This window comes from Natator depressus, chromosome 21 (genome assembly GCF_965152275.1).
Source record: "Natator depressus isolate rNatDep1 chromosome 21, rNatDep2.hap1, whole genome shotgun sequence".
In the NCBI taxonomy this organism is placed as follows: Eukaryota; Metazoa; Chordata; order Testudines; family Cheloniidae; genus Natator; species Natator depressus.
The window spans coordinates 16,442,742-16,466,645 of record NC_134254.1 but is presented as its reverse complement, the minus strand read 5'-3'; the positions used below and the strand labels follow the sequence as shown (position 1 = coordinate 16,466,645).

Below are 23,904 nucleotides of genomic sequence, written 5' to 3'. Positions count from 1 at the left end.
TTACAGGCCTACTGAAAGCTAAGTAACTTGAACTGGAACAGTTAGTTCTACCACACAACTCTGTCTCTAATTAGTCTGCTGAGAACCAGATCAGAGCAAAGTTGTATTTTGAGAAATGGGTTTCATGGTGCAAAGAACAGCACGTATCTGCACAGCTAGTGAAAACTTGTCATTGAAGTATCTGAAATGCAACGTGGAGGCCTGTCACAACCCAAGAGGTGTCGAGCACACCAGGTGCTGGGTCAGCGACAGAACGACCCTTGTTTGGCAAGCATATCTGTATAACAGCAGACCCACAGAAAGCAACACCCTGGTGCGGCAGTTGAACAGTTGTTGCAGTGCAAATGCCCAAATGGGTGCACAACTCGTCTGCAAGAGACATAAGGCACGCCAAGTCCGGGGTGCTGCTTTGCAATGTGATGCCTTACCGAACTCAAGGTGCTGGCAGAAATGCGGGGGCTACGCAGAGTCCCCGGCACACACAGAGAAAAGAAGAGCTGATGATGCACTAATACCGAGTGGTTCTTCAGGTCAGACCCGGAGAGCTCTGTGCAGCTCAAAAGCTTCACGCTTCCACCAACAGAAGTTGGTCCAATAAAAGATATTACCTCACCCATCTTAGGGATTCATGGCCATGCTGACATAGCTCAGCAAATTCAGCACCGATTTGTCATGAGCAAGTGCTACGCCACTCAAACTCCTTACCCCAGTGCTGTTCTGTTCTGCCCTTCCACAGCAACAAGGGAAAGGCTACCTGCACCAAAACTCTGACACTAAACAAAGACCCCAATCTCCCTCCAGGCAAGCTCACCTGGGTGGGGAGCTGTCCTTTTTCAAGACGATCACTCAAAGACATGGTACAGCTATGCCCAGATTGAAAAACAGAAATGCTAGTCATTGTAGGAGGTTTTGTGGATATGTTAGTGGGCAGAAACTGGTTGAGGTAGAAAGAGACGATAAACCGCTGGAAGCCGTATAACAGAAGCCATTGGCAAGACGACTTCAGCAAGGGATCAAGCACCGAAGTGTGAAATACAGGCCCAATAAGGGGCTTCAGGCAGTGCCCCTGCTTTCAGGAACACCTGTACACAGGGAAAGCAAGGAATTGTAGCAGGACTTTGAAGTAAATACGACTCAAGCACTACCCACTTGCCAGACACAATCTGACAAGCAGAAACAGAGTGACCCAGCCTCACACCTGCTTGGGAGAGTAACTGTAGATGGAGGGCCAAAAGAAAACGCTTCTCAGGCACTCCAGCTCTAGAGAGGTGAGATTGCCACATATGCAGATATTCAGTACAGAGGATGCTGTGCCACACCACCACAGCAGGAGTCAAAAACAGCATCATCCACAGTGCCCATCCGGGGATTTGAAGGGTACGGACTCAGCCAGGAGATGTGCTATTCTGTCTAGGCACGAATGCTGCCAGCAGAGACAGGTACCAAGTGTGACATTTGCAATCGAGTGAAAGCAAACCACTCAGAACACAAGAGTCCTGACCATCCTTGGTCCGAGCGTGCATCGAACAGGAAAGACAACCTCTTATCACAGCCTGCTAATCAGCTTTTCAAACGGACCTGTTTTGCAACACACCGAGTAGCAAGAAAACATACATTTTAAAGTACAATTAGGAACCAACAACAGTGCAAGGTTAATGAGCAGCTTGTTTCGACAATTCTCCAATATACCAGTTCCAGTACTGGTTTTCTAGCCCTTGTCAGCACAGTCAAATGGGTTAGCAGAAGACAGTACAAAGAGCAAAGAACTCAGTAATATTAAAAGCTTCCGTAGGCTCAGGGACCCATCTGTAGCAGTGTCTGGTATCACAGCACAGCTCACACACTCCTGGCAGAAGGACAAAACCCTCAGTGCCCACCACTAAGGAGCTCCTTGGGCTACAGACAATGAATCCTGGCACAGTTACAGGAGAGCCGTACGCCAGGAAACTAGACCAGACGTAATACGGTTAACAGGAGTGTCAGTCAGCCCCATTGGAATTGAACATCCCATCCCCCTTGCAAAAGAGAAGCTGGCCAGCAGCCTGCCAAGCCCCAGGAATCCCACCTCCCCAAGCCAGAGGTCAGAGCCCCCCCGAGAGCCAGTCCTGAAGCAGGAACAGAAGAACCTGTCTAAAAGCAATGGGGACCCTGTTTCTGTTCCTTGAGGACATTCCGGATGCTGCTGACAGTAGTACAAAGTCACCAACGAGGAAATCACCCTGGGACAGACCCCCCAAGTGGTGCAAGCTGGAGTCAGCAGAGCTATGCCCATTTATACCAGCAGATGATCTGGCCCATCAGCAGAAGCAAACAGGCAGCAGAGGACATATCCATCTCAGTGGCCAAACATGCCACTGAGGGAGGAAGTTCTCCAAGAACAAGCAGTTGTGGGCTCAGAAAGCCAATGAGATTCAGAGATAGCTGCTTTGGACACATGTCCAGCAAATGGCAGACATCATACCAGGTGATCTCCCCCGGCCTAGAGATCTCCATTGTTGTGTTATTAATTAGCTGCATTCATTTATGGCTGTTATATTTGGTGGTTTGTTTTTTTTTAAATTAAATGCAAATAAAAGGGGACATGTTACAGCAGCCACTGGCATCACCAGATCCTGACCCCTGCCATGTGACAGGAATATTACCCTAGTAACCCTAACCTCCTTACATGACTAGAGCTGGGAAGTCAAGAGCACACTCTGACCATATGGCAAGGATAAAGCTGTTAGAAGCATGAAAAAATTCATTAGTACCATCTGATGATTTAAAAATATACCAGTGTAATATGGCAAAAAGCATCCCTCTCCTCTGGCTAAAATATAAATACACAGAGAACCTGATCTCAACTTCCACTTAAATCAGAAAAGCTTTGCCTCAGTCTTGCAATGGGAAAAGGATGTGATCCAGAAGAGACAGCCAGTCTGAGCCCCGTGCTGCTGTGAAAGCAAGCCTTCCACCAAGCATATAAAATCTAGTCATCTGCCTGCCAGCGCCGTATCCAAAACTGTTCAGAAGGGCCTGAGGAGAAGGCACACAGCAAGGCACAGACACAGTAACGGGTTTAGTAAAGGAGAATGTAAAGCCACAGACAAAAAGAGATGAGACTAGCACAGAAATACACTCTAGAATGGAGGAGTGAGAGCCCAATCCAAGTCCCCCTGGAGTCCACAGGGTCCTTCCGCTGGGCTCATTAAGGGCCCAGTCCAATGCCTAGTGCAATCAAGGAACAGATTGAGGGAGGGGCGAGAAAGCACTGGAAGGGGGTATTTCCCCAGCAACCCCCTTTATTGGAGGGGCTTGATCCTGCTCCCACTCGGGTCAGTGGAAAAAGCCTCCATTGACCAGAGTGGAGCAAGAAGCATGGCAGCTGATGGAAGCTGCTCTCTTTCCAGGGGAGCTTTGACTTTCTCCAGCCTCCCTCCCTTCTACCCTTTTTCTTTCTTCCTTTGTCACTGTTTCTTTTTGCCACCCACACTTTTCATAGACATTTTTAGATACGAACCAACACACACACACACGCAAAATCAAATTCCTTCCATTCACCTAATAGAACGTTACGACCCAATTTACAGGCAGCCTGCCACGGTACAGAGAAGAGACCATTTGCCCGGTGGGATTACAGCCAATGGTCAATGAGAAGGGAGCGCATGGGTCACAGGCAGGGCATGGGGAAGTGCCCCTCTGCTTTTAGCAGGGTTGGGGCAATGCACTCCACTTTTCTGGAACCCCGATCAGTACCAGCAAGGGGGGGAGGGGGGGGTTATAGAGCCAAAACACCAAGGGCTCAGCACAGTGGGAGCCAAGTGCTGTGCAAAATCTGACGTACAGAGGACCAGGCTGACGTTGTAGAATGGCATCACTCTGCCAGCTGCCACCTTCTTGGGAAACTCCTTTGCCACCTGCCCAGGATTTTGGTCTGGCTCTTGTCTCTCTGAACACGGCCCCATTAAGTTTGACTCCCCCATCAGGCTATTTTTAGGGACATGAGTAAACAGCATGCTTTGCTTCTGCCTCTAGCATTTTTCGTGGGCCGATTCCAGCAGCGGCACCAGAGGGGCTGGAGAGCCCAAACTGGTGACTCTTCCTAGTGATTTTGCAAGACTATGTTAATTCTAGTGAGGCCAGGCAGTCCTTCTGTGCCTCCCCCCTCCCAAAAACATATAGGAACCATCAGGTGTGTCTACATAGCTCCTGAGCCCATACCACACCGGCACTTTGCCATGTATGTACCCATCACAGCCCCACTGCTGTCCGTCAGGCCCCGGGGACCTATCGTCCTAACCCCCCTCCCCGACACAGGGCATGCAGCCCCTGCCACCATATGAGGCATGCCATCGCCTCCATAGCGCCTCTCTCGGGCTCCCCGACCCCTGCTCCTCCAGATCCCCCTTATTGCATTGCTACAGCCCCGTCCACTGCCCCATAGAGACCTGCACCTCTGTCTAAATGCCACCCTAGACAGGACCTGGCCTCTGGCCCTCCACCCACGCCCGGCTCGTCATACCCCCACGGGGCACCTCGTATCAGGCCTGCAGCTCTGTCGCCAGAGCCCCGCAGGGGGTGCCTGGCTCCCCAACCCGCTAGATCGCTGAGTGGTGTGGGGCAGCCAGACCCCGTCCCCAGAGCCCCCCTTTCCCCCCCAGACCCCATCCCCAGAGCCCCCCAGGGCCCCTCCTTCGGTCCCAGAGCCCCCCCCAGGGCCCTCCCCAGACCCCTTCCCCCCCAGACCCCATCCTTCGGCCCCAGAGCCCCCCCAGACCCTGTCCCCAGGGCCCCTCCTTCCCCCCCAGACCCCGGCCCAGGGCCCCCCCGGGCCCCTCCTTCCGCCCCAGAGGCCCCCCAGGGCCCTCCCCAGACCCCGGCCCCAGAGCCCCCGGCGGAGAGCGCGGCTCGCCCCGGACTGGGGCCGCTCCGGCCCCTCCATCCTGCCGGGCTGCGCCCGCCCCCCTACCTCCTTGCAGGCGTGCAGCTCCCGCTCCGCGCCCCGGCTGCCCTGGGCGGCGGCCCCCGCCCACAGCAGCAGCAGCAGCCGGAGCCCAGCCCGGAGGCGGCAGCAGCCCGCGGGCGGACGCAGCCGGCCGGCCCCAGCCATGGTGCAGCGGCGGCGGCGGCGGCGGGGCTCAGGTGCAGCCGCCGCGGGGGGGCCGGAGGACGCCGGAGCCCCGCCCCGCCCCGCCCCGCCCCCGGCAACCGCCGCCGCGCGCACCTGGCCACGCACCTGCGGCTCGAAAGATGCGCCCGCGCCCGCGCCGCGCGCGCCAAGGCCGCCCCCGCGCGCGGGCTCGTGCTCGTGCGCACCGCGCTCGGGGGCAACGCGCCGCGCGCCCAACACCGCGCTCTCCCGCGCGCGCAGCCCGGGCGCCCGCCTCGCTCTGTCGCGCCCCCGCGCGCCGCCCGTCTGCAGCCTCCGCAGCCGCCAGGGGGAGCCCCAGCTCCGGCGCCTCCGCCCGTCGCCTGGCAACCGCGGCCCGTCGCCTGGCAACCGCGGCCGGGCTCGCAAAGCGCGCGCCGCAGGATGCCGCCCACCCGGGACCCCTTCCCCTGCCCCCGCTGCGAGAACGAGGACACCTTCACGGGCCGGGCCAGGCCGAGCCAGGTAAGACCCCCGCCGCCCCCTGCTGGCCTAGCCCGAGTTCCCAGCCGGACCGTCGTCGCCCAGCGACCCCCCCGCTGCCAGCATGCAGCCGCCTCTGGCAGGAACCCGGCAGCTGGTGAGCAGAGGCGGCTGCTAGGAAGGGAAGGATCTAAACTGGGGAGGCGGGATCCACACTCCAGTGTCCGCTGCGAAAGATTTAGCCTCAGCTTCCCGCTTGTCTGGATCTTACACATGGCAACAAACTGGCCGGGCCAGGGGAGAGGCAGGGCCTGAAACTACTTTTGACTCCTTTTACACACAAAATGCCTGGCTTGCGAGTCAGCGGGGTCCCTTTGAAATCAACCTGTCAGTGTTTTAGTACGAACTCAACCCACCTTCTCCATGAGCTACTGATGGAAATGGGGGCTGAGTTCCCGTGCGGGTGTGCAGAGCTCATTGCCGGCTCTGACCTTTTACCAGAGTTTGATACTCCAGCCCTGGCTCTGATCGCTAGGCCCTGTGTTAAAAAAGGAGCAAACAAAACAATCAAGAACCCCACAACTCTGCAGACAAGATGAGCAAGACCAGATCTTCGCTAGCAGAGGAGCAAGGAATCTGAGTGGGCAGAAAGCAGCAGGGGGTTTCTTGCTGTATTTAAACTATGTCCGAGGTTTGCCTTGGGCAGTCACTGGAAAGGGCTCTGGGCCGGCCGGCCGGGGACGGGACACAGGAGTTACCTGTTTGCTCTGATGGGCAGTGGCTTTCACTGCCAATTATTTTTAGCCCCCCATCACAGAGCAGGATGGATCCCGTAGCTCTAGGGACTGCACAAACACAGAACAAGATGGTCTCCGTCTCAAGAGAGCTGTTATGGGTCCTAACAGCCCAGGAGCTGCCTGGGAGAGCGGGGATGCCAGAGGCATAAACCTTCCTTGTTGCACCAATATGACAGGTCTAGGCAGTGGCCTCCTGCAGAGCCCTGCTGGCATGTAGGGGGGCGGGGCGTGGACAGTGGATCCCCTGCCATCCCAAGGGCCTGCAGTCAAATCACGGGGACAGAGGGCTAACTTCCTCTACATATGGAATCACCCCCACACACACGTGTCTGGAGGATGTCCTGATGCCAATGGCAAAGACTGTCTGACAGCCGGTGTTCAGAGCACGAGCGGCTGACTGTTGTTTGTTCCAGACAGGCCCTTATGCCGAGCCCACCCACCGGGCCCAGCAGCGGGACCCCTGGAATCGCCTGCACAGAACAGCCACCCTGTCCAGCACCAGGAAGGAAGTCTGGTATACGGAACCTGAGGTAGAGGTCCCCAAGTGCCCCTCCATCCCACTCTGCCTTTTGCTGCTCACCACCCCACACACTCTGGTTACTCTCCCCCGAAGGGCACAGCCTGAAATGGTCCAGAATTAGCAGATAAAAGTTCCCCAGTGCACAGCCATTCCCTCGCCCAGGCTGGGCAGCCACACTGGCCATGCCAAGGGCATAGTAAAGCCTTTCACCTGCAACTGCACTGGTTTCCTTTCTGTGCTCCACTTGCTCCCCTGGGCTTTGCTTTCCGTCCAGCAGCATCCCAAGCCATGCTCGTGTGCTCTCCCCGCCCCAAGCAGCAGAGAGGAAGCATGTACACCTCTCGGAACACTTTGCAGCTCTCTAGATGCTCTCCAAGCACTTGACAAACATTAACCTTGCCTCGCAATCCTCCAGCCCTTGGGCAGAGGTGGATTAAGATTTACTGGGGCCCTGGGCACAAAACACCTCATTAAAAACCCAGGCCTACCCACTTTTTAACATGGGTGTAGTTTGGGGGCAGGGGGCTGCATTGCCCCCCCAAACCACAAGCCTTGGGCAGGTGCAGAGTGGCACCTGCAGAGGCTGTGCTTCGTGGGGGGAGCCGATGAAGTGATCAGCCCCTCCTTCGTGAAGCAAGGTCCCTGCTGGCAGCATTCCCAGGGAATGAGGGGAGTCTTAGCCACCCCTCACCATGAGGGCCAGCCCCTCTCCATGGCCCTGCCCCTGCTCTTCCCCCCGGAGGCCCCACTGCCTGGCTGGGGGGAGGAGGGGGGACATGGGCCAGTGTTCTGCTCTCAGGCAACCTGGCCTCCTGCCCAAGGCAAGTGGAAGATTCAGGGCTCCCCACAGCAGCCTGGACTCCATGGGCAGCTCTTACCACCACCTGGCTCTTGCTTCCAGGTAGCTGAGCAGGAAGCAGGGCCTTGGGGTGGGGGGGAAGAGGAGGAGCAGGGGCAGGGCCACAGAGAGGGGTGGGGCCTCATGCCTCCCCTCTTCTATCAATGTTCTGGCGCTCATGCTGAGGGCCCCCAAATTGGCTGGGGCCCCTGGGCATGGGCCAAGTGCATTGATCCCCCATTGCCCTTGGGTTATATCTGTGTTACAGATAGGGAAACTGAGATGCAGAAAGGCAAAACAGCTTGCCCAGGTCACACAGTGCGTCTGTGGCAGAGTTGAGAGTAGGACTTAGGCGTTCCAGAGCTCACTGCTCTGCTCTACCCACTCAGATACCTCCCCTCCCCAGAGCTGGGAGCACAGCTCAGGAGTCCTGACTCCCACGCCCCTGCTCTAACCAGTAGAATAACAGAGAGAAAGTCTTCCCTGTGTAACTCCCCACAGACAGTGGAGCTGCAGCAGAATACAATTTGTCCCCTGCCTCAGGTGAAGCCCACGCAACACCCAGGGATGAGACGCCTTTACCAGGGTTGTCAGAGGCTCTGGCTAGTGACTCTCTCTGAACCCTTCTGCAGGTTCCCAGAGACAGCCTGGATTTTAAGCTGACCTCGCTCTACAACCACCACAAGGAGCAGCTCAGAGACAAGAGCCAGACAGTCATCCACAAGGAGACCCTCTTGGATGACCATGGGTGAGCAGGAGCAAGTGGCCTTTCCCCAATCTCAGGCAGGGCAGAGCCTCCTCTGGGAGCAGCTTATTGGTGACAGCAAATGCTGCAGTCTGCTCACAGCCTCAAGGGCACCAGCAGCAATGGCTGTTCAGCCTTGTCACGCGGCAGGTGCGCCCCATCCCCTTTTGGGGGCAGGGCAAGGGCTACTGCAGTCCTGGGGCTGAGTTCGCTTGTCCTCCCTTAGCCTCAGGGAAGTGTGGCCTAATGGTCAGAGTCAGTCCGACTGCCCCAGGCCCTCTGGTAGGGTGGCGTTAAACAGTCTAGGGTCTGATGGCCTGGTTTAGCAGACAAATGCAAACCTCTTGGCCTAAGGTGGGAAGACTGCCACCCCAAGGGTGGGGTTGGCAGAAGGGTTGGCAGCAGGGGGTAGGGGAATCCAGGCCCACCCTACTCCACCAGGACCCAGCCTAGAGCCCTAAAAGTGGCAGAACCTTCCGCCACTGGGTGTGGGGGGATCCCACCGCAACAGTGACAGCATTCAGCCTCATAGGTCGTCCCCCTGGGCCACTTCCTACCCCATCTCCTCGTGTGGTGGTCCTGGCATCCCCAGCATCCCAGGGTTCCTCAGTGTGGGCAGCTCCAACCCCTCTTGGGCATCTTTCGTCACATCTAGCTTCTGCGGTCTGGAGATTCAGCAGCTCCTGCATCCTCCCTTTTCAGCAGTCAGCCCCAACTGAGCTGCGTTGCTCCCTTTTATACCTGGGTTCCAGCTGGCTCATACCCAGCAGGGCCCTGGGGGCATGGCCTCCTTGGCCCATAGGGTGGGCTTAACTCCTGCAGGACCAGTGCGGGGCTGGTGTGCGCTGTCACAAGACTACATCCTGCAGAATAGTCTGGCCTCTTGGCTTGTGCATGGAGGAGGTCTAAGCCTAGGTTCAGTGGTGCTGCAGGGTCATTATGGGGAGGGAACGCACCTCCCTGGCAACAGCTCCCAAAATGACCCTGCCCCAGCAGCTCACCTTCAGCCAATACAGCTGAAGACTCCAGCTCCTGGTTCCCAGTTTTTGTAGCCATCTGTCCCAATCGGCCAACCGTACCAGGCTGTGCCTGGATTCCCCCGCATTCCAACCCACCATCAGCCTTGGGCTGTACCCACTTGCCTGGGGTTTGGAGAAGCCCAGATTCTAGTGCAGGGGAGCTGGGCACCACCCTGGGGCAGCTAGGGAATGGGGCAGGGCAGAAGGTCTCAGTCACAAAGTCCTAGTGTTGGCATGTAGCCCAGCATGCTGCTAGCTCATCACAGCATTGGCAGCACCAGGGACGGAGAAACCTAGGAGATCTGGTGTGGACAGGTCTGATGGTGCCCCCGGTACCATGACAAAAGAGTGGGGTGTTTGAAGTTAATGACTAGCAGGGGGCTTCAGACTCTATATGCTGCAGCTAGTTACTGTGAGAACGATGCTAGGAGAGACAGGGGTTTGCAGCCTAGACCCAAAAACGCAGGACTCCCAGGACAGAAGAGCTGCTCTGTTTACATCAGGTTTGGACATTTGAGGCTCATGGGAGGGCAGCTCCTTTGCACAGTCTGCTGCCTTGCCTGGGGTTCCTGCGACGTTCCTCCCCAGCAGCACAAATCCTGGCCCTGCAGAGCAGTACGTAAACGCAGGGCAGCCCCGACATCAGCAAGTCACTTGGCCAGCACGTGGCTAGGCACTACCTTACCTGCTGCCGACCTTGCCAGCTTGCTGGGCACTGCAGGAGGAGTGGCATGGCCTTGGTCACACTGACCGCTGCTCTGAACGGGTTCCATTGTTAGGCAGCACACTGGTGAGTCCCCACTAGGTACCAGCTGATCACGGGGATGCCTGCGGTTTGTAGCTAATTCCACTAAGAGCCTGTGCGTGGGATATGAGCCAGCTGGAAGGAGCCCCTTGCTGGGCCAGAGAGCAGCTACCCACGCTGCATAAAGGCTAATGGACCCCTGCTCAGAACAGAACCCTCAGCCTGAGCTTGCTTCCTCAGCCCCCGACTCCACATCCTCCTAGCTCTGCCTCCAGCCAGTAGCCACCCTCCCTTCTCAGGCACTGGGGTGGGAACGATCTGAACTTGCCGCTGGGAGTCAGTGGATCTTATTTGGCAGCTTTTCACAGGCTTCCAATCCCTGCGGGCCGGGGGGTGGGGGTGTCATCGGCAGAGCCTTGTGTCCCAGAGGCGCAATCACAGACCCTGGCCACAGTGTTGCTGTTAATTGTCAATTTCTCCCTCCCTACAAATGGAGGAGAAGGAGGAGGCAGAACCAGGTAGGATATTGTGCTCTTTGCAGGGTTGCCAACTGTTTTGATTTTATCACACGTCCTGCAATATTTGGTGTTTTTCTTCAAGCCCCAGCTCCTGGAGTGGGAGAATCTCAGCTTTTATTTATAAAAAGGACATTTCCAGCCCTCTGGGCTGCAGAGAAAAGCTTGGAAATGTGCCCTTAGTCTGACCAGAGAGGCTCAAAAAGCAGGAGGCAAAGAAACCCAAAAGCATCATCTGGGAAGTCCTGTGGCTTTGGGGGGCTTTGGGGGGCCTCACTCCTTGAACCCTTGGAGCCGGTGATGCTGCACCTGACAACCAATCAAGAGGCAATTAATACATGAAAGATGATCAAATGATCATTACCAAGGGCATGTTGCCACAGGGGGAAGAAAGGTCTGATCATGTTTTTCCCCTTTGAATGCTCTGTCCTGCAGTCAGACCCAGTAGCTTGGATAGCTGCAAGGAGCTGCTGTTCCCTTTGTCGGGAGTCCTGAGGGCATGCACTAAACCCACCCAGATGTTTCTCTGTGTTACAGTAGCGCCAGGGGGCACAACCAGAATGCAGGTGGTATGGTGCTAGGTGCTGGCATGTACCTAGTAAGAGCTGGCCTCTGCCCCAGGGAGTGCAGAGTCTGGAATTCTAAAGCCTCTCCCTCCCCTCCTGCCTACTCCAGAGCACTGAAGGGTCTCGAGCCTGTGAAGGAACCCGAGCCGCCCCCAGCGGAGCACCATACAGCCAGGGGCCTGTCTGTGAGATGCTGGGTCAGCCCCAGAAAGGAGTCGATCCACAGCATCGAGGGAGCCATCGGTAAGGGCAGCAGGTAGCTGCCTGTGCCTCCATCTTAATGGAGATCAGCCAGTGGGATGGGCCTCAAAATGCACCACGACCCACAAGGTTGAGAGTCTGGGAGGGCGAGGGACTGGCTGGTGGGGCAGTAACAAAGGGGCTGCTCCCTGAGTGCGGGGCACTGTGGAGGCTGCTCCACTGCACTGTTACCATCAGCCACACAGGGATCCCAGCTCCAGTGTGGCTGTGGTGTGGGGCTGCCTGGGCAAATCTTACCCTAGCTACCTGACAGGAACTATTCTGCAAGGATCGGTGGCTGCAGGACCCCAGGCAATGAGGCCCAGAGATTAGGAGGCTGGCTGTGAGAGTCACTGAGTACTCACTGAAGAGACTCTCCCAAGGCCACCCAGTGAGCCTGTGTCGGAACTGCGGATGCATGAGGCAGCATGACCTTATGGATAGGGGATTGGCCTGGGAGTCAGGAGACCTGGTCAGTGTCACCCACCTGGGTGAATCACAGCGCATCCCTGCCTCCATTTCCCCATCTGTATAATGGGAATAATGATGGTGCCCTTCCTTTGTGACATTCTTGGAGATCTACGCCCACCGTGCCCTGGACAAGAGTGAAGTATGGTAACTACTAGAACCAGAGTCCCCGTTCACTCCAGCGTGAGGCCTGGCCTGATGCCACCTTCCACACTTGGTAGTAGTAATCATGTGACTTTCTCCTTCCCTAGAGTGTCCCCACACAGCTGCCACCAACAGTGGATACTCCCGCAAGGAAAACGGCAGTTTCTTCTCTCGGTGAGGAGTTTGCTGGCTTGTGCCCTGGCTGTGCGACTCTGGACCCACTTCCAACTTGAGTGAACCTTCTTCTGTCTTCTCTGCGTGCATTAAACCCCTCTGGTCAGCAAAGCTCATCCAGAAAAGCACAGCCATGAACAGGGAGAGATTTTCATTTAATTTCAATCTTGTTTCCCTGTCCTCTTTGCTGCATTCATCCCTCCATGCTGGGTAACTGCTCTGTCCCTTGCCTGTGGGCCAGACGGCTGAGAGCTACACAGTATCTCAGCAGCAAGTACTGACCTTCACGCTTCAGCCCATAATACGTTATGCTACCTTCTCCACCTCCAACATGGCTCCAGTCAGCCACCCAGTCTGATCCTCTAATTCTGGGGGCCCAACTTGGTGCTCAGCACCCACAATCCCCAATAAAGCCTGGAGGGACAGTGGGTAACCAATCAGACCCTTTATTAAGTTGGGCTTCCAATAATCAGGGCTCCTAAAATGAGAGGCTGTTTTCCAGAAGCTGGCCTGTGGGCATGAGCAGGCACCGTACGTGACAGCGTGGTGGTTTATTCATTAAAGAACATTGGGGCATTCAATCAACTGAAAAGGCAGCAAATTCCAAACTAATACAAGGAAATTTTTTTTTCACACAATATATACTTAGCCTAGGGAACTCACTTCCACAAGAAGTTGAGGCCATGAATTTGCAAGAGTTTAAAAGGGACTGGGGATTTTTCTATGGAAAGGAGAAAATCCAGGGATATTAACCTTCCTGCTGCAGGGCTCAAACTCATCTTTATTAGAGCCCAGGATGAAACCTAATGTGGGGGCAAATTACCTCCATTCTGCTATCCCAAGGTTCTTACACCACCCTGTGAAGCAGCTAGGGCTGGGCACTGCCAGACAGAGCAATATGGAGCCATGGGCTGATCGGCATTGGGGGTTCCTATGCGCCTGCCATTTGGGGATTAAGTCATCATCATCAAGCTTCCCTGCAAGATGCTTTGTAAAAAAGCACAAGTGATTTGTTTGGTCTCTTTCATGCCAGCAAGTTCACCCCTTAGCTCTGCCCCCTTGGGAAGAGTTGCTTTTCTCTGTCCTTACAATGGTTCCAGCATGGGTGCACAGATGTGCTCAGGAGTCCTGGGATGCGGTCACACATCATCTCCATGGTGAGCAAATGGTCTTCAGCAAGGTAATTCAGGCCCCTGCACAATACCCAGCACTAGCACAGCTCCAGCCGGGGGCTCGCAAACCCACCTGATGCTCCCAGGGCGGGAGACTTAAACCAGCCATCTCCCAGCTTTCTAAGGTGAGCTAGTTGGGGGGAAGCCCCGTTGCAGCTGGTCTGCCTCAGAAAGCTTGCGCTAGCACGGACTAAATGGAATTAGTTACATCAGTGCAAATACCTAATGCAGATGGATTTAAACCAGGTTAATTCATTAAATTACCAGGTGAAAATACCCCAGATTAAGTGGATCTATAGTGGAGGTTTACACCTGTGTAATTAAAGGGATCATTTATACTGGTGCAAAAACAGCCATGTGCAGATCAGTCCTATCAAGTATCAGTGGTTATACATGACACATCCAGCCCCAGGGTCAGGCCATAGGTGAAAGGAGTCTGATGATCTCAATTCTACAGCTGCTTTGTATTTGTCTGAACTCCTCTGGGGAATAGGTGGTCTTAGAGTAGGAGGAGCCAGTCAGAGGTGAAGTGCGTAGACTGAGACAGACAATAAGACTTGTCAGAATTCAGGCACCTTTCCAGTGTGGAAAATGCAACTGTAGCACCTGCTTGCATTACACCTCGCTCACACGAGCAGCTGCTCATTTCCCCCTCCATGTATGCCTCAAGAACAAGACTCCCACACACCAGTTTATTGGAGCTGTGGATCAGCTCATATTTATTCCTCTACACTCATTGCTGGCCCAGCCCTGCCTTAGCCTGCACAATAGGGAAAGAGCAATGGTAGGCTCCCTACAGGATTCTTCACTGGTCTGAAAAACTCTTCCATTAAAAAAAAAAGTTCCTCTCTTGGCAATAGAAGAGGATGACGGCACGATGGATGGGCTGCTAACCAGCCTTCCAAAACCATAGCTCCAGCCAAACATTACAGCAGCAAAAGGTGTGAACCTCACCACCCTAATTTGTTTCAGTGCCATGTTAACCTCCAACTCCCATCAGGGCTAAGGCACCTCTGCGCTACAGGGACTAGCACCACAACGGGGTGGGGTGGGGGGTGTTTCTGACTAGCATGTCCCCAAGAACAGGAGCTAGGTTGATGGACACTTTCTTCCATTCACCTTGCTGTGTGTACCCTGGGGGTGAGCCTGGCACAGCAGCAGCGCGGAGTGGGGGTTTTGCACACCTGTGAGCACCATAGCTATGTCAACCCAAAACGTAGGCCATACCTCAGCAGAAGAGAAATCAAGCTTGTGGGTTTGTCGCAGAGCTCCCCTTTCAGGAGTTAGGCCTGGCTCAATTCCCTGCTCTGCCAGGGGAAGAAGAGGATTGGAAGAGGGATCTCCCACCCCAGGAGCTTGCCCAAACCCCTGGGCCATTGGGTATTCTGCTGTGGGTCTCCTCCAATCTCTGGATAATTAAATGTGACTGGTGCTCAGGGACTGGACCTTGACTGTTTCTGAGCTAGAATCATTCTCTCTCTGGCCCAGCACAACTTTCATTATTTAGACACCGTGGACCAGCTTCAAGAGGCGGGATTGAGGGAAACCCACATCACAGTATCCCAGGCCCTGCAGGCAAGATGGGCAGCTGAATTCCTCTGGGGTTCAGGCAGGAAACAGGCATACGTTCACCTAGAGGGAAGTGGCAACAGGCACCGTGTTCAGGCTCAGCAAGAGTTCTGTGGATTACAGTGAGCTGAAAACTGGGATGTAGGAACTGGAATACCAGCCTGAGCCCCCCAAGTTGCTTTTCCTGGTGCAGTGAAGCACTCTCAGTGAGAGGCCACCAAGAGGCTGCTCCACCTGCTTGTACGTGGGTGACTAATGTATTACTACAGCCAATCAGACTCATCACCCACAGCTCATCAGCTCTTACTCAGACAGTCCCACTGAAGTCAAAATGCTCACTCACCTGCGTAAGGGCTGCAGCCCTAGGGACGGGTTCATAGGATCAGGCCCCGTGGTATGTGTGATGTCAGAATGACACCTGCTGGGGTCTTGCCAGTGAAGCAGACAGTGCCAGAGGGGTTCAGAGAGGCCACTGAAAGCACACTCTGGGAGGGAGAGCTGAGCTGAGCTAGATTTCAGTGCCCCTTTAATAACACCATTACATTTTCGTGATTGGGGGTGGGGGGTTATTTTGTGTGTAAGCCATTGACAGAGAAAACCTGCCGACGGGCATTGCTGTGTTTCTCCACCCCATGCTAGCTTGCTCTCACACCCATTTCAGCCCTGCTCCCCACATTTGCTGTAAGCTCACCCCCATTACCTTCAAGCTGTTTGCACTAGGGTGTGCAAAGCAAGTATCCCCAGGATACTCCTGAGCTACTTGTCAGCTCGCAAGGGTACTGCGCTCCCAGTGCTGGGAGTTCACACAACACACCCACGATACCAACCCAGTCACCCCAGGCCACACATGCCAAGCAGGATGGCCTTGGGTGCCAAAACAAACCTGTACTCTCAGCAATTGCCCCAGAAGGGCCAGAAATGCAGGGAAAATAATCAAAGGCTGGAGCCATTGAAGTGGTTTTAATACTGAGAGCTATAAACTCCCATTGGAGCTTTGAGCAAAGACCACTTTGTGCCCTCCCATTACAGTCACCCATTAGCCTAGGACCAGGATCATTTATTTTCTTGGCAACAGTGTGCCCTTGTTGCCAAGAAGGCCAATGGCATTTTGGGATGTATAAGTAGGGGCATAGCCAGCAGATCGAGGGATGTGATCGTTCCCCTCTATTCGACACTGGTGAGGCCTCATCTGGAGTACTGTGTCCAGTTTTGGGCCCCACACTACAAGGAGGATGTGGATAAATTGGAGAGAGTCCAGCGAAGGGCAACAAAAATGATTAGGGGTCTAGAGCACATGACTTATGAGGAGAGGCTGAGGGAGCTGGGATTGTTTAGTCTGCAGAAGAGAAGAATGAGGGGGGATTTGATAGCTGCTTTCAACTACCTGAAAGGGGGTTCCAAAGAGGATGGCTCTAGACTGTTCTCGGTGGTAGCAGATGACAGAACGAGGAGTAATGGTCTCAAGTTGCAATGGGGGAGGTTTAGATTGGATATTAGGAAAAACTTTTTCACTAAGAGGGTGGTGAAACACTGGAATGCGTTACCTAGGGAGGTGGTAGAATCTCCTTCCTTAGAGGTTTTTAAGGTCAGGCTTGACAAAGCCCTGGCTGGGATGATTTAACTGGGAATTGGTCCTGCTTCGAGCAGGGGGTTGGACTAGATGACCTTCTGGGGTCCCTTCCAACCCTGATATTCTATGATTCTATGATTTTCTTTTGGAGAATATTAAGCTACTCCAGCCTGCATACCATTTGGGGAGCTGAACACCAGAGATTACAAGGGGGATTTTAAGGAGTGGAGGATAACACACTGTGGCCTGGATTTTGAAAGCTCAGTTCCCTTCACAGCACTAAAATAAGGGGCCAGATTTCCTGTACACAGCATGATGAGCCTTCTTGGAAACCTGCCCCTCCCCGCCCAGCCACCATTGTGGGTTCAGGGAGGGATAGCTCAGCAGTTTGGGCATTGGCCTGCTAAACCCAGGGTTGGGGATCTGGGGAAAAAATTGGGGATTGGTCCTGCTTTGAACAGGGGGTTGAACTAGCTGACCTCCTGAGGTCCCTTCCACCCCTGAGATTCGAGATGGAGATCACAGCCATGCAGCTAAATCACCCTGTGGCCAATGGGGCAGGAGAACAAACAGGCCGCCACCACCACGTTTAAATGGAGATTTACAGTATTTTTGTATGAGCTTGACCCCCCCGGCCTCCGGACCCCCCGCCCAGCAGGAAGCCCGCAGAGCGGCCTGCACGCCTTAGGGAGGGATTAAGGGCCATGTGGTTCCAGGGACAGATGGAGCCACAAGCCTGGCGGGGGCGGCTGGCCGGACACCGCAGGACTCCAGGGTCCAACGCTTCCCTGTGAACACAGCGGCCCAGCCGGGGGGAAGGGGCAGGCCGGGGCGTTACTGCCCGGGGGGGGGGCCGTGAACAGAGCCTCCAGCGGCTGCCCCGCAGCACGTGCCTCGCCCCCTCCCCCGCCGCGCGCGCGCACAGCCGCACCCTCCCCCCCCGCGCGGCCGGGCTCAGATCAGAATCGCCTCGATGCTCATGGGCCGGGGGCTCGGGCCAGCGCGGACCCGCCCCGCGGCCTCGTCTATCTGATCGACTCATCACCTCTGAGCGCCGGGCGGGCCGGCGGCGGCCTCCGAGCTCCGCTCCCCGCACAGCGCCCGCGGGCTTCGCGGGAGGGGTCTTCTCATCTCGGGCCGGGCGGCCGCCCCCGGCCCGATCGAATAAGATCAGCGTGTAGCCAGGCTCCCAGCAGGGCCACACACGCACCACGCGCACCCTGCACGCCCCCGCCCCCGCCCGCCCCCCGGTGCGCACACACAGCCCGCACACTCACTCGCCACCCGCTCCCCTGCTGGGCCGCCGCGCGCGCGGCGACGCCTTTTATACAGCCTGGTCCGCACTGCATCATGGGAGCCCCAGCTTCCTCCATAGAGCTCTCCCGGGACGGGCCGCGGCCGCTCTCGGGCGCCCTCTTCGGCCGGGAGGACTCCTCGCAACCCTCTTAGGTGGCCCGCGGCTTTCCACCTCCAGCTCCTTTTGCCCCAAGCCGGGACCTGAGCAGGGTGAGCTGCCGCCGGGAAATCTCCGCGTCTCCAGCGAACAACATGATTTTATCAAAACGTATAAACGAGGATTAGCTGAAAAAACTGTATGTTTGACTGAGGGGAGATTTTCACACACTAGGAGACTTACACATCCCATTGGCTCACCCACACTGCAGAAATCCTTCTGCAGAACCAGCAGGTACGTTAAACACCTTCCAGCATCAGTCCCAAACCCGAGTGGGCAAAGTCCACAGTGCCTAGGGCAGCTCCATAGTGTGAAATCGCCTTGTTTTAGAGACACTGACAGGAAACCTAAGCTGCACAAATACAAATGTGAGGTAGATCAATGCCCAGATCTGTGCATATGCAGGAAGGCCAGGGAAAGTCACCATCAATTCTCTGGCTCTAAATATTCAGTTTTTTCCCCCTGTATTTTTCTGTGATTTGCATTTTAGTTTGAGAAATATATTCTGGCCTCCTAGTTTACTTCCAGAGCTTGTGTGATTTCTGGTTTTGTCTATGCAGAGTAGATCACGCCATATGCAGGCACGCACAGGCCCAGTCTAGCCCAATTCCATTACATCAGTCACCCCATCTGTGCAGGCCAGAACAAACTGCTAGAACATGCTAACTCCCTACCCTGCTGTAGCAGGACCTGGGAACATGTTAGTTTTGTTAGCAGAGAAGGGATATACTAATTTAGACTCCTGGGGGGCTGTAATACTTGGGTCTAATGTTGGTTGTTGGGTTTAGTGTGTGGGTGCTAGAGGTGGTCAGTCTAGATATCCTGCTGGTCCCTTCCAGCCTTAAACTCTATGGTGTAAGTCTTAAAACTTTGTTGAATGAAATTCCTCCATCTGTTCAACTGCATAGTCAGCCCACTCTCAAATTCTGTCCTGCAGTGCCCTCTGCCATAAGGCTAGTACAAGCTCCATCTAGCCAGTAACCAGACTAGAGAAAGCGGATGTGGTTTCCAGGCTCTGCTACAACATGGTCAGTTTAGATTCCATTCTAGGTGAGGGTTGGAGTTCTTTTTAGCAAATCCAAACAGTGGATTAAGAAGCTACCACATTCATTCACCAAGGGGCAAAATCAGAGAAGTAGAAAGGGGCCATATGAGAGGAAGGGTGGCACAGCAGACAGGGTGCTAGCATGCAACATAGAAGACTCGGGTTCAAGTCCCTGCTCTGCCACAGACTTCTTGTGTGACCTTGGGCTAGTAATTTAGTCGCACTGTGCCTCAGGTCCCCCTCTGTCATACTGCCCCCCTTCATAGGGGGAGTGAGGATAAACACATTAAAGATTATGAGGTGCCCAGATATTAGGGTCTGGGGGCTGTAGAAGAACCTACTGTGGATGTTATACCATCTTTAGCTTTCACAGTCCCTCAGAACACCAACTTAAATGCCTGATACCCTCCCCCTAACACAGCAGTGGGAAAACTATGGCCTGTCAGGGCTTTGGATCCAGCCCATGGGATTGCCAGTGCAGTGGGGCTTAGGCAGGCTCGCTGCGTGCCCTGGCCCTGTGCTGCTCCTGGAAGCAGCCGGCACCACGTCCCTGCGGCCCCAGGGAAGGAGTGCAGGGGGCTCTGCATGCTGCCCTCACTTGCAGGCACTGCCCCCCCTCCCTCTGCAGCTCCCATTGGCTGAGAATGGGGAACCACAGCCAATGGGAGCTTCGGGGGAGGTACCCGCAAGGCATGATGCCAACTGCTTCCGGGAGCAGCGTGGGGCCAAGGCAGGCAGGGAGCCTGCCTTGGCCCCACTGCATGCTGCTGCTACCCCAGAGCCGCTCCGGGTAAGCGGCGCCAGAGTCCACACCCCAACCCCCTGCCCTGAGCCCCCTCCCGCACCCCTCCTGCCCACCAACCTGGAGCCCCCTCCCGCACTCCACATCCCCTCCTGCACCCCAACCCCCTGCCGAGCCCCCTCCTGCACCCTGCACCCCTACCCCTTGCCCTGAGCCCCTTCCTACACACCACACTCCCTCCCGCACCCCAACCCTCTGCCCCAGCCCCAGCCTGACATTCCAGGCCCTACATTCATGGGAGCTACATTGAGTCCCCATCATCACACACTTGGAGAATGTTTCACAGGGAAGTGTTGTCCCATTAACTCATGTGTACATTAATTGAACAGCTGCTTTTTTAGGGTGACAGGTCACTGGGCTTAAAAGAAGGTGATACAACATAGCTAAAAATGCCATCTGCATTCTAAGTAGTTCTAGAACTCCACTGCTCTGGAAATGAAAAACTAAACGGACAGAAAACAGTTTGCGACACCGAATCCCTGAGCTGCCCTCCTAGCTCTTGGCAGCACATGGCGAACCAGACCCATTCACATCCCTGCCAACACTGGCGAAACAGGCGCACAAATAAGGTAGCACATAAAAGACTCCACATTCCACTGAGACAGTCTCAAAAGCCAGCCAAGTCAATGGACAGACTCCCATTGACTCCAACGGGTGCTGGCCCCTAGAAAGGCAAAGCGAGGCTGGGAAGGAAATACCTCAGCCTTTGCCAAATGACAATGGACAAAGTCAGTAGGGAAAAGACATTTTATTGGCAAGTTTTTTATTCAGGATTCTATAAACAATGGAGAATTTTAAAAAACTAAGCTACAAAAAAGTAGTTGAGTGATCCCTTCACTGCAACTACTGTAGGGGACTGATTCCTACATTTCAATCTGGGTGTGTAAAAGCTGGAGAGAGCAGCTCAAGAGAGGTGAAAAACAAATTGAGAAATCAGGCCCATTAGAGATGGGAATAAAATACAGAACAACATCAGTAGAGGAGGCATTTGTCTTTAACAATCTATACACTTTCCAAATATACAAGTTGTGATGTTAAAATGTGGCTTAGACATTATCTTTACTATTAAGTTTAGTTACACAGTGTTCCCACCCCCTCCCCACCTACTCCCTCCTTAGTATAAACATCAAGGCTTGTGTTGGCTTCTAAATCACTTTCATCCATGACATCATTCAAGGACAAGGATGATTTGTACAGTATGTCAGGGTCCCAGATGAGCACCACTCTTCTAGCCACCTCTATCTCATGCTACGTTTACACCAACGACACACTGCTATCACTGAACAGTGATTTGCTGCCCATTGCAATCCAGATCTACTTTCTGCTTGAAAACCTTCTTATGTGACTACAGAAGGTAGTCTTCAGAACCATGTTAGATGGGTTTCACTTTGTTACCTATTGAGAAATTTCAGTTTAGGATATCATCTCCCTAATCTTAGGCCCCAAAATACGTAGCTCTAACATAAGAGTGTCATTATGGTCAACGTATCTCCCTCCCCTGCTGTTCTTACTACAATTATTGGGACTTAAAGAAATTAACTCTAAAAATAGCTTAAATGCAACCCATTCCCATCTATGTTCTGCCAAACTGAAATTTGTATCTATTTTGGTAGGCCCAAGCAATTAACAGTGAAACAAAACATGAGGTTTTCCTTACACTGACTGTATAATGTTATAGGAAAGACTATTTGATTTGTGTACATCCCTACATTAAGTGATCTTTGCTGATTACTTTATAAAACGATAGGAAGATAAAAACATCTTCTCACTTTACTGAAAGCACAGAGAACTTGGAGCCGTTGTGAAGACCAGAGGGTCTCTCTCTTGGTTTGGAAGAGGCTTGGTAATGGGGGCATTTCCTCTTGGCATCGCCAAACTGGGCTCTGTCCATTCCTTTAAAGAGATTAAATATTGACCTCTCTCTCCGCCTCAGGTAAGTCCTCGTTTTCAGCAGCTTCTCCCAAACAGATTTGTGCACCGAAGCCTTGAGATTCATTTGATGAACAGAACATAAAAAGCCATCACAATGCAGGATATAGCCACTGCTGCATGAAGTCTGGTGCCAATCACTGCAGCTGAAAGACAAAATGAAGATAAGTGGCATCTCCAGCACACCGCTCAGAATGACCCTCCCTAAGGCTCATAACACCGAAGCGTTGTAGGTAAGTGTCAGACCCATTTTACTGATGGTTGTGATGGAAAGGTTCAGCAGCTGCCTTCCCCCAAGGAGGAAGTTACAGGGAATCAGGAGCAGACCCAGGTGTCTCGGCTCCGGTGCCTCGCTCTAGCCTGCCCAGCGGGTTTCCCGGAGCAAGTGGCCTCGCGCCCTCTGTGAGGGGAGCTTTGCAACGCTGAGGGCCCCTCGGGGTCCCCCTTACCTTTGTAGAATACGCCCCAGACCCCGCGCTTCTCCGACAGCAGCCAGGCCTTGAGCCGCGGCACCTTCCGGAAGTAGGCGCAGGTGCAGACGAAGAGCAGGCCGAAGACCAGCACCCCGTCCAGCGAGTAGGCTGCAAGGCGGGGCGAGAGTCAGCGGCTGCAGCAGGCCTTGCCCCGGGTCATCCCCCCCCCCGAGTCACTCTCCCCCCCCCGCGGCCAGCCCCCCCGCCCGCCCCCCCCGAGTCACTCTCCCCCCGCCCGCCCCGCCCGCCCCCCCGAGTCACTCTCCCCCCCCCGCGGCCAGCCCCCCCGCCCGCCCCCCCGAGTCACTCTCCCCCCCCCCGCGGCCAGCCCCCCCGCCCGCCCCCCCGAGTCACTCTCCCCCCCCCCGCGGCCAGCCCCCCCGCCCGCCCCCCCGAGTCACTCTCCCCCCCCCCGCGGCCAGCCCCCCCGCCCGCCCCCCCGAGTCACTCTCCCCCCCCCCGCCCGCCCGCCCCCCCGAGTCACTCTCCCCCCCCCCCGCGGCCAGCCCCTCCGCCCGCCCCCCCGAGTCACTCTCCCCCCCCCCGCGGCCAGCCCCTCCGCCCGCCCCCCCGAGTCACTCTCCCCCCCCCCGCGGCCAGCCCCTCCGCCCGCCCCCCCGGGTCACTCTCCCCCCCCCCGCGGCCAGCCCCCCCGCCCGCCCCCCCGAGTCACTCTCCCCCCCCCCCCGCGGCCAGCCCCTCCGCCCGCCCCCCCGAGTCACCCCGCCCCGCCGAATCACTCCCCCCTCCCGGTCCGAGGGACCCCCCCGCGGAACCCAGGCGTCCCAGCTCGGGCAGGACACACCGGGCTACGCCCGCCTCTCACCGTTGGTCATGGCGGGGGGGGAGGGGCGGCCGCTTTGAGTCCCGGGCGGCTCCTGTCACTGCATCACACAGACAGGGGCGGGCCCGTCCTTTCTGCGCATGCGCTACCACCGGCCAGCCCGCTGCCAACGCGACAGCGGGACCGCCAGGCAGAACCAGCCGCGCGCTGAAAGCGCTGGCCAGGCGCAGCCAGTCGAAGGCCGAGCGGGCAGGCGACGCCAATCAAACGACTTAGCGCGCTTAGGCCTCCTCAATCGAGTACCGATAGGCGACTCCAATTATTTTTTTAATTTACTGATTATTGGTACCAGGCCTAGCCCCAAGCTGGGATCAGGGCCGCACTGTGTCGGCGTGGCACACACACGGTGAGAGATAGTCCCTGTCCCAAAGAGCTCGCGGTCTGCACTGGCACAGGTCGGGCTGCCGCAGCTCCAGGATTGTCCTGGAGTCTCAAGGAATCAAAGGTGAATTTTTAATGGCAGGTCATGTCACGGAGTGAAACCAACCAGAATTGGCAACCCTAGGCACAGAGTGGGAGGGTAAACTGAGGCACAGCGAGGGGAAGGGACTGGCCGTAAGTCACCCAGCAGTAGGGTGACCAGGTGTCTGGTTTTTGACCGGAACACCCGGTTGAAAAGGGACCCTGGTGGCTCTCGTCAGCACCGCCGACTGGGCCGTTAAAAGTGTGGTTGGTGGTGCGGTGGCACTAAGGCAGGCTGGTCCCAACCTGTCCTGGCTCTGCAC

The 23,904-nt window shown here is 55.5% G+C and overlaps 3 protein-coding genes and 1 non-coding gene across 5 annotated transcripts in view; 1 reads left to right on the top strand and 3 right to left on the bottom strand.

The window, feature by feature from the left end:
- ELAPOR1 (endosome-lysosome associated apoptosis and autophagy regulator 1) overlaps window positions 1-5,272 on the bottom strand; it is a 103,839-nt gene extending 98,567 nt beyond the window's left edge. The window contains exon 1 of one of the 2 annotated variants that reach the window (XM_074936323.1): window positions 5,216-5,272. The gene's annotated coding sequence lies outside the window, so the exon portion shown is untranslated. Of the gene's footprint in view, window positions 1-4,948; window positions 5,035-5,215 lie in introns of those variants that run through there. The other variant, XM_074936322.1, reaches the window with a different exon arrangement.
- A 183-nt stretch (window positions 5,273-5,455) lies between these two features.
- CFAP276 (cilia and flagella associated protein 276) lies at window positions 5,456-14,323 on the top strand. Its single transcript, XM_074935995.1, has 5 exons — window positions 5,456-5,593; window positions 6,762-6,878; window positions 8,339-8,454; window positions 11,406-11,539; window positions 12,256-14,323. Exons 1-5 carry the CDS (start codon window positions 5,513-5,515, stop codon window positions 12,324-12,326), a joined length of 519 nt encoding a protein of 172 aa, XP_074792096.1. The 5' UTR covers window positions 5,456-5,512; the 3' UTR covers window positions 12,327-14,323.
- A 3,264-nt stretch (window positions 14,324-17,587) lies between these two features.
- LOC141975840 (small Cajal body-specific RNA 2) lies at window positions 17,588-17,887 on the bottom strand. Its single transcript, XR_012636016.1, has one exon.
- Window positions 17,888-20,750: 2,863 nt separating this feature from the next.
- Window positions 20,751-23,310, bottom strand: TMEM167B (transmembrane protein 167B). The gene is made up of 3 exons (XM_074935815.1): window positions 23,162-23,310; window positions 22,312-22,443; window positions 20,751-22,008 (listed from the first exon to the last, which is right to left on the bottom strand). The coding sequence occupies exons 1-3, from the start codon at window positions 23,169-23,171 to the stop codon at window positions 21,926-21,928; spliced, it is 225 nt and encodes a 74-aa protein (XP_074791916.1). The 5' UTR covers window positions 23,172-23,310; the 3' UTR covers window positions 20,751-21,925.
- Between the last annotated feature and the right edge of the window lie 594 nt (window positions 23,311-23,904).

Excerpts from the sequence above, each read along its gene's own strand:
- CFAP276 (XM_074935995.1), top strand. The coding sequence starts at position 5,513 with ATGCCGCCCACCCGGGACCCCTTCCCCTGCCCCCGCTGCGAGAACGAG. Across the intron at positions 5,594-6,761 it reads GCCGGGCCAGGCCGAGCCAG|ACAGGCCCTTATGCCGAGCC; the intron begins GTAAGACCCCCG and ends TGTTTGTTCCAG. Across the intron at positions 6,879-8,338 it reads TCTGGTATACGGAACCTGAG|GTTCCCAGAGACAGCCTGGA; the intron begins GTAGAGGTCCCC and ends ACCCTTCTGCAG.
- TMEM167B (XM_074935815.1), bottom strand. Across the intron at positions 22,009-22,311 it reads CTGGGGCGTATTCTACAAAG|CTGCAGTGATTGGCACCAGA; the intron begins GTAAGGGGGACC and ends TTTGTCTTTCAG.